At 43.4% G+C, this 17,777-nt stretch overlaps 1 protein-coding gene across 1 annotated transcript in view; it reads right to left on the reverse strand.

Annotated features, from left to right (window-relative positions):
• Positions 1-2,106: 2,106 nt before the first annotated feature.
• STIM2 (stromal interaction molecule 2) overlaps positions 2,107-17,777 on the reverse strand; it is a 114,066-nt gene continuing 98,395 nt past the window's right edge. The window contains 6 exon segments of the mRNA XM_070756738.1: positions 2,107-3,577; positions 8,771-9,005; positions 15,595-15,658; positions 15,660-15,733; positions 15,736-15,833; positions 16,958-17,075. Of these exon segments, the coding sequence (XP_070612839.1) occupies positions 3,091-3,577; positions 8,771-9,005; positions 15,595-15,658; positions 15,660-15,733; positions 15,736-15,833; positions 16,958-17,075 (1,076 nt within the window). The 3' untranslated portion in view covers positions 2,107-3,090.

Consider the following 17,777-nt stretch of genomic DNA (forward strand, 5'->3'; position numbering starts at 1 on the left):
AGTGTTCAGAAACTTCAGATCGTGCAGAATGCAGCTGCGAGAGCAATCATGGGCTTCCCTAAGTATGCCCAACACTCTGCAGTCTGCATTGGTTGCCGATCAGTTTCCGGTCACAATTCAAAGTATTGGTTATGACCTATAAAGCCCTTCATGGCATCGGACTATAATATCTCCGGGACTGCCTTCTGCCGCACAAATCCCAGCAACCAGTTAGGTCCCACAGTTAGCCTTCTCCTGGTCCCGTCGACTAAACAATGTCGTCTGGCGGGACCCAGGGGAAGAGCCTTCTCTGTGATGGCCCCGACCCTTTGGAACCAGCTCCCCCCCGGAGATTAGGATTGCACCCACCCTCCTTGCCTTTCGTAAACTTCTTAAGACCCACCTTTGCCGTCAGGCATGGGGGAATTGAGACATCTCCCCCAGCCTATATGTTTTATGCATGGTATGTTTGAGTGTATGTTTTATTTTAAATAGGGTTTTTTAGTTTTTTTAAATTATTTAGTTTTTTTAATTATTAGATTTGTTACCGTATATTGTTCTTGTTATTGCTGTGAGCCGCCCCGAGTCTACGGAGAGGGGCGGCATACAAATCTAATAAATAATAATAATAATAATCTTTGGGATAGTTTTTAATTAGTATCAGGTGTTCCCAGTGATGGGTTCTAAATCCCATCCCTACCGTGCTTGTGTGTGTATAGAAGCATCTGGTGTGGGTGGACGGAACCTCCCATCACTACTACTGGTTTATAGAACTGGACCGGACCGTAGCAATCCTGACACCAATCCTAGGTGTCGGGGCAGATTCCACTTACCTCTGCTACTGGTGCCGCTTCCCACGGAGTTCTGCGACTCCAGCTCACGCACATGCATCAGAGTGAGATTTCTTGTATGAGGATGTGTTTGAGGATGCGCGTGAGCGCAATATTTTGGCGGCCTTCTCTTTTTTTTGCTTCCATACATGTGAAATTATAATTCACACAGCATATAAACCAGGGATGTCCAACCTTGGCAACTTTTCAGATTTGTGGACCTCAATTCCCAGAATTGAATTCTGGGAGTTGAAATCCACAAGTGGCCAAGTTTGGAGACCCCCGATTTACATGCTATCAGTAGAACATTTCAAATCAATATGTTTGAGATTGTTTCTAACTGTTCTGACCAAGCTCTCCAAACATGAAAAACCCTCCGATTTTAGCTCAAAGATTCCTTTATTAGAAGCGCCAGCAGCCCCGGCAAAAAACTTCTCGTCGCAGGCTAACAAGTCTGTCTGGCAGGGAGATGAATGGTTGTCTGCTATATCTATTCATTTCCGCCCCCTGCCTTTTATCTCCAGCTAGGGTGGGGCTTCGCTAGCTCTTCTGTCCCAAGGATCGGCCCACAGATTTCCACTGCTCTCCTCTCCGTGGAGCTGTGTGTCAGCCACCTTCAGACCTGGGGCTGTTGACTCTCCGTTTGAGGGCTGACGGACAACCCAGGCTCCGCCTCCATCTCTCTCTCTCTCTGATAGCTCCATTCTCTTTTCCCCCTCAGAGCTATTAAGTTGCCTTGATGTTGACCCTGACTCCCAAGGCTCTTCATCTGATTTGACTGGTGGAGGGTCCGGCGGCCAACAGATCACACCAACATAATACAGTAGTACCTCTAGATACGAGCTGCTCTACATGCGAGTATTTCAAGATACGAGCCACGAGGGGAGAGACATTTCTGTTCTAGTTCCGAGCTCAAATTCGGGATACGAGCCGAGCGTCCACTAGGTGGCGCAAGAATCCTTGCTTTTGGTTATCTCGGAGGGGGAAAAAGTTATTTGTTCCAGAATACGAGTTGCCTCGAGATACAAGCTCCCTTATGGAACGAATTATGCTCGTATCTAGGGGTACTACTGTACTAACAACTCTTAGGAACACCAGGCCTTCTCCTCTTCGAATTGCTACAGTATTCTGGATCATCTCTGCTATAAAAGAAATCTGAATATTGCCAAGAAGAGGAATAGAATAAAGAGACCACACAGCAAGTAACGGCGATATACTGTTATGTACCATTACACGAAACAATAAAACCCAAATAAAGTTTAACTTGGAAAAGGGAATGTCTACAATCCACACAAAGTCATTGCACAATAGGCTTTTCAATTTATTATCTTTGCCACGGTACAAATATTCACAAGTCAATCATCCTTTCGCTGAAGTTTGTAAACAAGTGTCCACATTTCTCCCCTAATCCAGGTTTACGTTTGTGAATACCTCAGAAAGCCCGTTGTGGTAAAAGGACTGACATTTTCCCGCTTTGGATATGAAATCAGAAGCCCTTTCTCTCGACACATATTCCTACCCAGACAGCCTCTGCAATGCCATTAAAATCATAGTGAAGGTTCTGGATTAGCACTGACCTTTCCAACAGGACCCAAACCATTAGGTTAATAAATGCATGAGGTTCCAGTCCCAGAAGTTTAACGGTTAGAAATTCTAACTCCTACTTGGAAACAGCCTTTTTTTAAAAAAAAAAAACCAAAAAGTGAACCAACCCCATCTTTTCCTTTATTTTTATAAGTTTAAAACGGTTTCACTTGCAAAGATACTTTCCAGTCAGGAGAACAGTAGTGCAATTTAAGTTAAGTTGTACTTCATTCAAAAGTTACGTTTATGTCCAGTACACAATGCCGTAGCTTCTATGGAAAGATTAAGAAGATAACTCAGGTAAACAAGGGAAGGGAAAAAAAAAATATGGCAAGCCTACGCAGGCTCGCGAGTCCGTTAAAGCTTGTGTTAAAGTGTTGCTGATCTTTCTTTTTTTTTAAATTTTAAAAACATTTTATATATAAACTAAAAAAAAAAAAGCAGAAATAAATAGACAAATGACTGTAGTAGTAAAACTGCCTTGAAATTGAAAATTTCTCATTGACAGCTGAATGCACGTTGACTTTAAAACAGAGGAAAAAGAGAGTTGACCTAAAAGAGGATTTCTTGCTGTGGCCTAGAAAAGACTTGACAACTACATTCTTAATTTAAATAATAACAATAATAATAATGGCCGCAGAGTCAAAAGAATGCCGTGTGGATGAAAAAAAAGGAGGTCTCTCCTCTCCAAGCAGCCTCACTTGGATTTCTTCTTAAAAAGGCTCTTGATGATTTTGGAGGGTTTTTTGTTTCGCTCTCCGTTGTGATAAAGGTCTTGCGAAACGCTACCGATCCGGGAGGCGGGAGAAGGTTCGTGCCCGGCTCGGCTTTCACTGCTGGTGGAGGAACATGAGGTGTGCCGAGGTTTGGGGACGGGAACGCCGCTGCTGGAGAGCTGGTTCATGCTGCAGGACTTCTCCAGGATGCCGTTGTACACTTTGCTTGCGGGGCTGAAGATCATACTTTTAGTTTCTGTCAGCCCCGCGCAGTCTGGAGAACCCCTGGAGAGGTCGGCGGTGAGGGAGGAAGAGTCTCCGGTAGAGGATTGTTCTAAAGACACATCCTCTTGGGATGTCTTTTGAGGTGACAGGGGTTGGTATATTTCGAGGCTTGACGGGGGAGTCTGCTTCCTTCCCACTGAAGAATTGAAGGAGTCACATTCGGAAACGGTATCCTGAACTTCCCTACAAACGCAGAGGAGAAAGCAAGCGATCGAGTTAATCTGTACCGTCACTCAAGTCCATTCAGCGGGCAATGTAATAATAATAATTATTATTTATTGGATTTGTATGCCGCCCCTCTCCGCAGACTCAGGGCGGCTAACAACAGCAGTAAAACAGTACAACAAAATCCAATACTAAAAAAGCAGTTAAAAACCCATTATATAAAGACCAATCATACATACAAACATACCATACATAAAATTGTGAAGGCCTAGGGGGAAAGTGTATCTTAGTTCCCCCATGCCTGGCGGCAGAGGTGGGTTTTAAGCAGCTTACGAAAGGCAAGGAGGGTGGGGGGAATTCTAATCTCTGGGGGGAGTTGGTTCCAGAGGGTCGAGGCCGCCACAGAGAAGGCTCTTCCTCTGGGTCCCGCCAAGCGACATTGTTTGGTTGACGGGACCCGGAGAAGACCCACTCTGTGGGACCTAACTGGTCGCTGGGATTCATGCGGCAGAAGGCGGTCCCTGAGATAATTCTGGCCCGGTGCCATGAAGGGCTTTATAGGTCATAACCAACACTTTGAATTGTGACCGGAAACTGATCGGCAACCAATGCAGACTGCGGAGTGTTGGAGAAACATGGGCATATTTGGGAAAGCCCATGATTGCTCTCGCAGCGGCATTCTGCACGATCTGAAGTTTCCGAACACTTTTCAAAGGTAGCCCCATGTAGAGAGCGTTACAGTAGTCGAGCCTCGAGGTGTTGAGGGCTCGAGGTGATGAAGGTTTATATACAGCAGGGGTGGGTTCTGGATACCTTTGCTGCTGGTTCGCTCAGAGCCGCGCTGTGTGCACTCCCATGCTTGCGCCTGTAGCAATAAAAAAAATAACTTCTGTGCATGCGCAGGAGCAAAAATTCACCTCAGTGCATGTACAGAAGCAAAATCCAAGATGGCAGCATCCACAGAGATACTGAATGAGCCGGTTCCATGACATCATCACCTAACATTTTACTAACTGTTCTAAAGAACCAGTTAGAACTGGTAGGAACCCATCTCTGATACACAGGCAGTCCTCGACTTGCAACAGTGACCGTTCAAAGATACAATGACTCAAGGCAGGTTTTCACACTTACAACCACTGCAGCATTCCCCATGGTCACGTGATCAAGGTTCAATTGCTTGGTAAGTGACCTATATATTTATGAGGGCCACAGTGCCTCAGAGTCACGTTTAGTGACCGTCCAAAGTTATAACGGCACTGAAAAATGTAACTTATGATCATTTTGTGATCCCACCCCCCGAACAAAGTCGATGGGGAAGCCAGATTTATTTATTATTAGCAACTTAACCGCTGCAGTGGTTCACTTAACAACTATGACAAGAAAAGTCACAGATTTGGGGCAAAATCCACTTAACAACAAAATTTACCTAGCAACCTAAATGTTGGCCTGTATCTCTTGAGGCTCCACAGAGCCGAAGAATAAATACATACATAATGTACACGGAGATTTTCAATAATCCAGACCATGGTTGCTCCAAAAGTGCTTTTCAAAAGGCAAATGGACTTTTTTTTCTCCCTTCAACATCTTTCGCATCAGATCCAAAAAGCTTCTTCAGAATTTCTTGGGTGAGAAGTGAAAATTTTCAAGAGGGTAAGGGTGGGGGAATACAAGAATGCCCAGTTGCCTTTTGAAAAGCGTCTTTGGACTATTCTAAGGTATTTGCAGCAAAAGACAAAGCAAAATAAAATAAAATTAAAATTAAAAATCCCTCTTCATGCCCAACTTTCTTAGCAAGTGTCCTAGAAGCAATGCTTCTGTGATCAGGCTTCCAAAAATACCTGCGTACATCACAAAATGGCAAGTATTCATGTCTGCAATCTTCAGTTAAGTTCAACGTTATCCAGGAATGCACTTCAGTTATGAATAATAATTTGATTCAATGCTAATCGTGTAAGTAAATATAACATTTTGTTCAATTACACAGGATTAAATTACATACATATATGTGTATGTATACACACACACACACACATATACACATACACACAGAAACAAACACACACATATGTATACATACACACATATACACTGCTCAAAAAAACTTAAACAACACATAACTCTAAGTAAACCCAACTTCTGTGAAATCAAACTGTCCACTTAGGAAGCAACACAAACAATTTAATACTACTCTAACACTATATTACCAAAGCTCCAAAATTATAGACATTTCTGTTAAAGGAGTCGGAAACACACACACACACACACACACACACACACACACACGTTGATAGAGTTTTAGTCACCTCTGCAATCCCAAACACATCATCAATTTACAGATGCTGGCCTTTTCTACACTTTGCAGGTGACTTAAAATTTGTGACATATAAAATGTGTCTAATTTAAAAGAAAGATGCTGAGATCATGCTCATTATGAAAGGGAATAATATGTGCAAAAATCTTCCATCCTTTTTCTCATATCTCATTTTAAGGCTTCAAAACCAGAGGGAAAGTAATTTGCTGGCAGCAGCAGGCAGATTTCAGCAATATCCATAAGCCCCACCTGAGAGTATACAATTAGAGCAGTGATATTTCTATCACTATAGGAGGTCAGTAAATAACGTTTTGCCTACTGAAAATATTAAGAGGGAAAGTCAAAAGAGTTGAATCATGCAGGAGCTCCATTGCATTGGCTTCGGTCACAATTAGTGACTGTTTCACTTCCATCACAAAATTTACAAACACTGGAAATTCTTTTGTGATATGTGGTAGAGAAACCAGCAAATGCACTTCTAAAAGTCCAGTTATTTGTGATCAGTAATCCTTGGTTTGATATGCAAAGCCTATAGACAATTAAGAGCTCCGCTAGGTGGCAGTATTAGCTAATCATGTCTAATTTAGAAAGCTAAACAAAGCCTGGTTAGTATTTGGATGAAAATCTATGTTGGAGTTCCAAGAACCAGGCTAGAAAAATGTTAAAAATTAAGAAAAAAACTTTCCAAAGAAGGCAATACTGAGTTGTTTCTCTATTATTCCAAGAAAGCTTTGTGGATGTGTTCACATTAAATCAAGAGGCCTCCAACTCTATTCAAAGAGCAGCTTCACAATGAGTTAGGCAGCAAATAAATAGCTAGATAGGTACATGATAAAGATGGATGGATGGATGGATGGATGGATGGATGGATGGATGGATGGATGGATGGATAGATAGATAGATAGATAGATAGATAGATAGATAGATAGATAGATAGATAGATAGATAGATCAGACAGACAGACAGACAGATAGATAAGACAGACAGACAGACAGACGATAGATGAATAGATAGATAGATAGATAGATAGATAGATAGATAGATAGATAGATAGATAGATAGATAGATAGATAGATAGATAGATAGATAATTGATTGGATTTATATGCAGAGAGATCTCCAATAATAGGATATATTATACCAGTGATGACAAACCCTTTTTTCCTCAGGTGCCAAAAGAGCATGGATGCACGCTATTGCACTTGCCTGAGTGCCCACATCCATAATTTAATGTCCAGGGAGCATGAAAACAGCTTCCCCCACTCTCCTGGAGGCCTTTCTGGATGCTGGAAATGGCCTGTTTCCCAACTTCTGGTGGACCCAGTAGGCTCATGTTTCACCCTCCCCAGGCTACCTTCCCTAGAGCCGGGGGAGGGTAAAAATGCCCTCCCCCACCCCCTGGAAGTTCTCTGGAAGCCAAAAATGCCCTCCCAGAGCCTCTGTGCAAGCCAAAGATCAGCTGGCCAGCACACACATGCATGATGGAGCTGAGCTAGGGCAACAGCCCGCGTGCCAACAGATAAGGCTTCACCTGCCATCTGTGGCACCCATGACATAGGTTCGCCATCACTGTACTATACTATTGGAGCAATACCTAAGTGGGCTGCCTAGACAATTGGAAATTTTGAACTTATTAGACTTGAATATTCTGACTTTGTAAAAACAACGCCTTACTCTGAACTGCCTCTGTACTCAGACTCTACCTTAACAGCTCTTGGGTTAGGACCTGAGCTTTTAAGTTTTTACCAAGATTGTGAATCAAATTGAAGACTGGCCGTAGTTATAATACAGCCTCCCTTTCTAATGTAAGGGAAGAATCTCCAAACATGGGAACTTTAACACCTGAGGAATTCTGGGAATTGAAGTCCAAGCCATCTTAGGCTCAAACTCAATCCAGACAAAGACGGAGTGGCTGTGGGTTTTACCTCCCAAGGACAACTCCATCTGTCCGTCCATTACCCTGGGGGGGGGGGGGGATTATTGATCCCCTCAGAGAGGGTTCACAACTTGGGCGTCCTCCTTGATCCACAGCTAACATTGGAACATCATCTCTCGGCTGTGGCGAGGAGGGCGTTTGCCCAGGTTCGCCTGGTGCACCAGTTGCGGCCCTACTTGGACAGGGGGTCATTGCTCACAGTCGCTCATGCCCTTATCACCTCGAGGTTCAATGCTCTCTACATGGGGCTACCTTTGAAAAGTGTTCGGAAACTTCAGATGCCGATCAGTTTCCGATCAGCTGCCGATCAGTTTCCGGTCACAATTCAAAGTGTTGGTAATGACCTTTAAACCCCTACATGGCATTGGACCAGAATACCTCCGGAACCGCCTTCTACCGCACGAATCCCAGCGGCCGATAAGGTCCCACAGAGTTGGCCTTCTCCGGGTCCCGTCGACCAAACAATGTAGTTTGGCGGGCCCCAGGGGAAGAGCCTTCTCTGTGGCGACCCCGGCCCTCTGGAATCAACTCCCCCCGGAGATTAGAACGGCCCCCACCCTCCTTGACTTTCGCAAGTTACTCAAGACCCACCTATATCGCCAGGCATGGGGGAACTAAGACATCTCTCCCAGGCTTATTATATTTCACGTTTGGTGTGTATGTGCTATATGATTTTTAATTGTTGGGGTTTTTATATATTTTATTATTAGGTTTGTCCCATTGTTATACTGTTTTTATTGCTGTTGTGAGCCGCCCCGAGTCTTCAGAGAGGGGCGACATACAAATCTAATAAATTATTATTATTATTATTATTATTATTATTATTATTATTATTAAAGCTGCGCGCGCAACTCCAGGTCACCTGGAGTTGCGCGCGCAGCTTCATTTTTACTACCGGTGCTACAGCGTAAAGTTTACCGGTAGGAACCCAATACTTGTATATATGAATGTGCCGAGGTTCGTACCACTGCTTGTCAGCGGTGAAGTAAATTGCTTCCTCTTCTTCTTCGGCACGGTAAGCAGCAGGGCAGCTGGACACGGAAAGGAGGTCGGGGTCCGCCGACTGCAGCGTCGCCTGCGTGTGCGCCGCGTGGGGCGTTTGCGCTGCATGTTGCAACTGAGGCGATGAGGGCACCACGTTTCGCCTGGAGCGATACATGCTGCTATTCCGGGCTAAGGTGCCGCTTTTCACAGCAGACCCTGGAAACAAGAGAAAAAAGAAAGAGATTCAGAACCCCACTTCCACACCAGAACATTTACTCCACGGAGACAGAAACAAAAACCTCTCTGGAAATCATAGAAACATAGAAGATATGTTTATCCCAGGCATGTTTAAATTCAGTTACTGTGGATTTACCAACCACGTCTGCTGGAAGTTTGTTCCAAGCATCTACTACTCTTTCAGTCAAATAATATTTTCTCATGTTGCTTTTGACCTTTCCCCCAACTAACTTCAGATTGTGTCCCCTTGTTCTTGTGTTCACTTTCCTATTAAAAACACTTCCCTCCTGGACCTCATTTAACCCTTTAACATATTTAAATGTTTCGATCATGTCCCCCCTTTTCCTTCTGTCCTCCAGACTATACAGATTGAGCTCATTAAGTCTTTCCTGATACGTTTTATGCTTAAGACCTTCCACCATTCTTGTAGCCCGTCTTTGGACCCGTTCAATTTTGTCAATATCTTTTTGTAGGTGAGGTCTCCAGAACTGAACACAGTATTCCAAATGTGGTCTCACCAGCACTCTATATAAGGGGATCACAATCTCCCTCTTCCAGCTTGTTATACCTCTAGCTATGCAGCCAAGCATCCTACTTGGTTTTCCTACTGCCCGACCAATCCTTTATTTATTTAAAAAAAGAAACAGAGTGTTATTATTTCTTCTTCCTAATCATCTTCGTTTAATCCAGTTTAAATAGCTAATTTTAAACTAAACAGCGACGGACTAAACAATTTTCTTTTATTTTTTAAAACAATCTAATCATTGTTTTCTTAAATCTTAAGTTCCATTTCAAACCTATTCTAATTTACATTTAAGCATTGTACGTGTCACATATTTATCTAATGCTGCCTCCTTTTCTCTTTTTTGCGTACCAGGTTTCCTCAATACTAGGTCTCATTCCTTTATCGCAGTGGTTCTCAACCTTTCTAATGCCGCGACCCCTTAATACAGTTCCTCATGTTGTGGTGACCCTGAACCATAAGTCTAGCGCCAATTCTTCCAACAGAGCTTTAAGCTGATTGGCAGGAAGGTCAGAAGGACAGCCCCACTGTAAATGCCAGATTGGTCAGATTGTAAAAATATGTTCCAAGGCGCCAGAATAGAAGGTTTAGTTCCTAACACCATGGGAAATTTGTCTTTTCCCTTGGTCTTAGGCGACCCCTGTGAAACGGTCGTTCAATCCCCAAAGGGGTCCCGACCCCCAGGTTGAGAACCGCTACCATAAAACCTTGCGGGATAGAGTCTGGTCAACTGAACGGAGATGAATGTTTACTGTCTGGATGCCCTTCCTGTCGGTTCTATTGGAAAATAGGAATTTTAATTCGCGCATCTGCTGTAAAGGTACCGGTTAAAACTTTTGCTCGGCTTCAAATGTGCCTGGTTGGAGAGTGCACTGTCACTTCGGTTAAGAGAAACACAACCCACAGATCAGAAGAAAACGAATCAACAAAACAAGTATCCTGCTTTCTTTAAACGCAATAGTCACTGAGCCTCAGACTTGGTTACGTTGGTAGTGACATTTCAGTCCTTGGAAAGGGGCGGCATGCAAATCTAATTATTATTAATAATAATAATAATAATAATAATAATAATAATAATAATAATAATAATAATATGCATTTTATAAATTAATGAACTGCTATGCATTTTATAAATTAATGAGCTGCTCTTTATCAGGAGCAGCCTTCCCAAACATGGTCTCCTCCAGATGTATTAGACTACAACTGCCTTAAATTCTAGCATGCACAGGTGATTTCACCTTGGGAGACAGGGCACAAGGACACAATCCAATAAAATGAATGAATTGCCTCTATAATAATAATAAAAATAATAACGACATTAATAATAATAATAATAATAATTATTATTATTATTATTATTATTATTATTATTATTATTAGTGCAGCAACGTGGGAAGGAACAGGGAATTTTGAAAAGATACAACAGAAACTGAAATATTCTTAGAATCGAAGCCACAATTTCATGATATGTCTAACTGGATGGTTTGGGCTGAAATAGGATAGGATGGGATGGGATGAGAGGGTAGGGTAGGGTAGAATAGAGTAAATTAGAGTAAACTAGAGTAGAATAGAATAGAATAGGAATAAATAGAATAGAATAGAATAGAATAGAACAGAACAGAATTGGAAAGAACCCTGGAGGTCTTTTAGTTCAACCCCCTGCTTGGGCAGGTAACCCCACATTACCAGAAATAGATTCAAACCGAAGCGTGATGTGCTAAGAATCTAAACTATAATCATTTTCCTATTAATTAGCGCGGCGATGACACGTACTGAACTACACTGCACTAGTGAGGCCACACTTGGAATACTGTGTACAGTTCTGATGACCACAATACAAAAAAAGAAGAAGCTGAGACCCTAGAAAAGAACATAGAGAAGAGAAACAAAAATGATAAGGGAGTGGGCCCCAACTTTTGGGGTACTGTTTCCATGGAGAGGGGTATTTTCCCATGGACAGGAAGGGGCGTGTTTTTGTGTGCTGTCTGCATCCTGTGGATGAGGATTCGCTGGTTTGTGCAGCCCACGTGCTGACATGCCACGGATTGGTCCACAAATCATGGGTTGGAGACCCCTACAATAAGGGATTTGGAGGCTAAATAGTATAATTAATGGTTTTGAGAGATTTATTTATTTATTTATTATTTTTATTTATTTATTTATTTATTTATTTATTTATTTATTTATTTATTTATTTATTTATTTATTTATTTGTTTATTTAGATTTGTATGCCGCCCCTCTCCGCGGACTCGGGGCGGCTCACAGCAAAATATAACAAATCGTAACAAATCCAAATAAATTTAAAATATTTTAAAAAGTTTTAAAAGAACCCCATTTATCTAGTGTTCTGGCCTATCGGCTGCCGGCCACCAACCCCCCAACAACCAAATTAGGTGAGGAGGCGGAGTGGGAGTTGACGCCAGTATCAAGCCAATCAGAGAACTCCGAGGGGGAAGAGAGAATGGAATTTATTTATTTATTTACGTACTTACTTACTTATTTGGATTTATATGCCGCCCCTCTCCGAGGACTTGGGGCGGATTACAACACATAAAAAAGAAGAACAATACAATATAATGATCTAAATCCAAATAATTTAAAAAACTAAATGTACTAATCTATAAAACCCAGTATAATCTAAAAACCCAATCATACCCACTCAAACAATAACCATACATAACATTCATCGGCCAGGGGGCTAGAATCTAATCGCACCAAACCTGGTGGCATAGATGAGTCTTAAGACTCTTGTGGAAGGCAAGGAGGGTGCGGGCAGTACGAATCTACGGGAGGGAACTGATTCCAGAGGGCTGGAGCCCCCACAGAGAAGGCTCTTTCCCTAGGCCCCGCCAAGCGACATTGTCTAGTTCAGTGTTTCCCAACCTTGGCAACTTGAACATATCTGGACTTCAACTCCCAGAATTCCCCAGCCAGCATTTGCTGGCTGGGGAATTCTGGGAGTTGAAGTCCAAATATCTTCAAGTTGCCAAGGTTGGGAAACACTGGTCAAGTTGATAGGACCTGGAGAAGGCCGATTCTGTGGGACCTAACTGGTTGCTGGGATTCATGCTGTTGTCAGAAATGAAGACAGAGGTGGAGTCTGGGCCTTCCATCAGCTCCCAGACCTGGAAGATTGGGGGCTGATGAAAAAATGGAGGAACAGCTAATTTCGGTGCCTGATGAGCAGAAGGCAGAGGAGAAGAGGAGAGCAGCAGGAACCCATGGGCTGGTCCTAGGGACAGAAGAGCCACCACTGCTAGCTAAGGCCCACCCTATCTCCGGAGATAAAAGGCAGCGAGTGGAGACGAATAGGTGTGGCAGATAACTATTCGTCTCCCTGTTGATCAGCCACTGACAAGTAGAACTCCTGAATCGTGTTGGGAACTTTATCGGAATTTGTTCTCGGAATCTGCGGCACTGAGAGTCGGGCGCGCCTTCTGAGCATGTGGGTGTGTCTGCTGCTGTATAAGAGCGAGCGCACTTGCCAGGACTTCCTTTACGAAGGTGGGTAAAAAGAGAGAGAGCGACACCTGATGTGTTGGGGCCATTTCAGGGGGAAAGGGAGCAAGATTTGCTTTCCGCAGGCACTTAAGAGATTTTATTAGCCTGCTGTGAGGGAGAAACTCTTGGCCCGGGCTGCTGGCACTCCTAATAAAGGGAACATTTAGTTCAAAACAATGTGCTTTGGGAGCTGGGTCAGAACATCTAGCCCAGTGATGGCGAAACTTTTATTGCTCGGGAGCCAAAAGGGTGCGCGTGTGTACAATAGCACGCGTGCCCACGCCCATAATGCAATTTTCTCCTCCTCACATATGTGTGCACAACACACACACACCCGCTTCCCTGCCCCACACATGCACACATACCTCACTGAAGGCTCCGGACTTCCGGTAGGCCTGTTGGGCCGTTTTTCATCCTCCTCAGGCTTCAGGAAAGCCTCCTGAACCTGTGGAGGGCGAAAAATAGGCCCAACCGGAAGTGTGTTTCCGAACTTCCGGTTGGCCTGTTGTGTCCGTTTTTCACCATCCACAGGCTCTAGAGGCTTTCCTGAGGCCTGGGGAGTGTGAAAACAACAACCCCCTTGTCACGCTGTGTATTGCCAGCCCCAGAGAAATTCAGTAATTAAACAGTTAACTCTGTGTATGTTAATTTAGCTTCCACCCACCATGATGTAAAATCCTGTCTAGATAGCCAGCATCACTTCCTCTCGTCTCGGTGAAGAAGAAGAAGAATCTCCATCTTTTCTCTAACTCTCAAGCAATGTAGACGTATAGCAAAGCCTGGGACCAGGCATAGCTGTTTATTTGTTTTTATTAATAAAAGTAACTTCGTTTTGAAGACCGTTTCTGTAACTTTATCCGTCGCCTCCAGATTTGATTTTATTGCAGCTCACGCGGGCTGTGATTAATCTTCTATAATCTGACACCCCTTACCCTCTGGAATGCCAAAAATCAGCTGGCCAGTGCTCATGCGCACTGGACTGACAGGGCAACGCCTCGCGTGCCCTCAGATATGGCTCCGTGTGCTGCCTGGGGCACATGTGCCATAGGTTCACCATCACCGATCTAGCCTATTGAAAAGAAAGATTGGGGGGACATGTCTTCCAGTACTTGAGGGGCTGTCACAGAGAAGAGGAAGTTGACCTGAAGACAGGTGAAGAAGGGTGGAAGATCATTAAAGAGAGATCCAACTTAGAACTAAGGAGAAATTCCCTGATAGTGGGAGCAGTTAATCAAAGGAACAACTTGGCCCACTAAATGTTTCCCAAATCAGACTACATAACCATTTAACTGGGATATTACAAGGGTTGGACCAGAACATTCCAAGGTCCCGTCTAGCCTTATGATTCTACGTTCTACATCTCAGCAACCACATTTCTTTGAGATGCAAAATGAACCGAATAATATTCTAGTGCTGCAGAAATGAGTATCTAATGCAAAGCCTCCATCAGAACTTCCATACGTCTATGGAGATTCTCAGTCATCCAGGTTGTCCCAAAGGTGCTTTTTTAAACAGGCAACTGGACTTTCTGGTTTTTCTTTGAAGATGTTTCTGGTCTTCAAAGAAAAACAAGGAAGTCCAGTTGGGAAAAAAAGAAGCTTTGGGACAACCATGACTGAGAATCTCCATAGACATTTAACGAGCCACAATTACTGTATTTTTCGGAGTATAAGACACGCCGGAGTATAAGAAGCATCTTATTTTTGGGGGAGGAAAACAAGGAAAAAAGAATCGGCCTCTGCCTCCCAGGAATTTGCCAAACAGCAAACAGCACAGATGATATATACTGTTTGATGTGTATTTCTGCGCAGGTGTGCCTGACCTATCGAAAGAGCCAAGAATTGGAGAAACATACATTATGGCAGTATATTAATGCCAGAAAGTTTTCTTAAGTGTAGTCACACTACTCCTCCCAATTATTTAAATATATCTACTCCAAACATGACTAAGTCAGGGTTTAACTCAGCTGCCTTATCTTAATACTAAAACAGGACACTATTACCTTTCAGATTATACTTTTACAGATCTTAAAAATTAATGTGGTTTTTCTGGAAGTATACATTATTCTCTATTATTTAAAAGAAGATACAATAGCGTTGGGTCTCTTCAGACCAAGCATTTATTTTAAAAAGCTTCTTCATTTTGCTAAGTCGCATAGAACAATAATAAAGCAGTCTTTAAGAACTTATTTCCCTGCATCCAGATTCAGCGACTGATTAGCACAAGAAAATAAAATTTTGCTTCTGCCTACTTGCAGCTAAAGCTATACCATGGCTTGCCTTGCAGCCTCAGTCAGCTGAGAGTCGGGAAGCTGATAATGAGTTGCTTGGCTTAACAGGCTCTGTTATGTTTGCTGCAAGGAGGTAAATTGCTGGCAGGCAGAGGCCAAAGGGTGGGGTGCCTGGGGCTACGTTCAGTGTATAAGATGCACCCAAAGTTTCACCCTATTTTGGGGGTAGAAAGGTGCATCTTATACTCTGAAAAATACAGTATATGTGTGTCTCCCATCTGTCAGAGGTCATCTGAGATATCCCACCACATACCATGAAACTGGGAAACAATGGGAGGAGTATCTTCATCAAGGTCGTCGACTCCCCCCGCGATTGGGGTAGGGTGGAATAGATACTCGCGGCATGACCACCCAACTGTGATCCGAATACAGGGAGGAGGTGAGACTCGGCAGCCTGAGTTATAGGCTATTTGGAAGCCACAGATCTTCTCAATCTGCTGCCATCGGTAGAGTCGTTCTCTCAAGCAGGTAGTTAATTCAGAAAGTGCTTTCCTAGGAAGAGGTCAAGAAATTAAAACAGGGTACACATCACACGCCCACAGGGATACAGGTTGTTCTCGCCATACGTCAGTTCATTTAGGGACCATTCAGAGTTATAACGGCAGTGAGAAAAAGTAACGGAGGACCACTCAGTGCAACCGAGCGGTTTAAGGTGGGCAGCTAATAAAATTTTCCAACAAATAGTCCCCGGGTTCTGGTGGTAATTGGGACTGGAATTTCTGATTTCGCTAATCAATGTGGTCATAAGCATAACATCACGTGACCACATCACTTAGCGTCAGCCCTACCAGGGGAGCCAGACAGGAACGAGGCCTAGATGAAATATTATTATTATGATGATACATTGACTAGGGGCGGGATTCAAAAATTTTAGCAACTGGTTCTCTGCTTGGTTGCTGGGTGGGCGTGGCCTACTCTGTCTCCTGCACCATGGCGGGAAGGCATTTTTGCCCTCTCCAAGCTCTGGAGGTTTTCCTCAAGCCTCTGGGAGGCAAAAACGGTCTCCCCCAGGCTCCGGAGGCTGGAAACATGCCCGTTTCCAGAATTCCAGACCTTCTGGGAGGCCTGTTTTTCACCCTCACAGAGCCTCCGCATGGCCCCTCCAAAATGGGCTACGTGGAGACTCTTGGGAGGGGAGGGAGGGGATGGACGGGTCAGTCAGTTCTTCCAAATACCTGTTTGGTGAACCAGATAAAAAATCAGCATCCAGTTTGCCTGAACTGGTCCAAACTGGCTGAATCCCAGGAATCTAACGTGATTTTGCAAGACTAGACTCTCCAAGATTGCTAAATCCAGGAATCTGTCTTTTAAGAAGGTGGAGCACTATTGTCTCCTTAAGGGCTGGCGGTATTAACCCTTCCAACAATAACACTGCCCATACTAGATCCACGCCACTGAGAAGTAGCATCAGCCAGAATAGACAAGAACTAATCAGCAGGACGCTGTAGTCATTCTACAGACAATTCTACCCTTTCCTCAATCATCCCCACCTTGAAGGACGTGGTTCAAATTATGCGGAGCTTTTAATTTAAAATGTGTGGGCCCCATTAAAACAAACAAACAAACCAGGTTTCCGTAACCAATAGAAAGGGCATCGTACCCACTCCATGTCTTACTTTGCTTCCAGAATCTTGTGGTCCACTTCATCAAGGGAAGAGCTGTGTGCAACGTGTAACGTTCCAAATACAGTATTTCTCTTCTTTTTAATCTTTTCTGCCTGAAATGAAACATAGCAAGGCATTTAAGGCTTATTTAAGCCGTGCAAAAGGGGATGGGGGGAGAGAGAGAGATTTCCTTTCTTGTAGCCAGTATCTGAAGAGACATTCTGTCTTAGTTGCATCTTCAAAACAAATGTGTTTTCCCTTTGAATGCTAGATTAGACTATGTGAGCACATAGTCAACGAGATCTGAAGATGTTGGGCTATGTTTTGAGCCCATTGTCTACGAGATCTGAAGATGTTGGGCTATGCTTTGAGCCCATGGTCAACGAGATCTGAAGATGTTGGGCTATGCTTTGAGCCCATGGTCAACGAGATCTGAAGATGTTCTTCAGTGACCAGAAGAAACAGGGCATGGGCTACTAATACCGTGTTTCCCTGAAAATTAGACCTCCCAGATTAGCTCTCCCCCGAAAATAAACCCTTCCTTAAAATATTTAACCAGTATGCACAGCCAATCCCTCGTCACTGGGGCACGTTGAACAAGACAGCAAGAAGAGCCCCGTCTTGTTCTACATGCCCCAAAATAATAAGAAGGCTGTAGACTTATTTCGGGGTTCAAAAATATAAGACAGGGTCTTATTTTTGGGAAAACACGGTATTTAACCCTGAAACCTTCTTTGATCACTGAGCTCTCTGCCATGTTTATTTCAAGGATAGCCTTTTGCAGCTATCATTACCTTTTATTTTATCATTGCCTTTTATATTTGTCAACATT

The sequence above is a fragment of the Erythrolamprus reginae genome, chromosome 7 (assembly GCF_031021105.1).
Source record: "Erythrolamprus reginae isolate rEryReg1 chromosome 7, rEryReg1.hap1, whole genome shotgun sequence".
Lineage (NCBI taxonomy): Eukaryota > Metazoa > Chordata > Lepidosauria > Squamata > Dipsadidae > Erythrolamprus > Erythrolamprus reginae.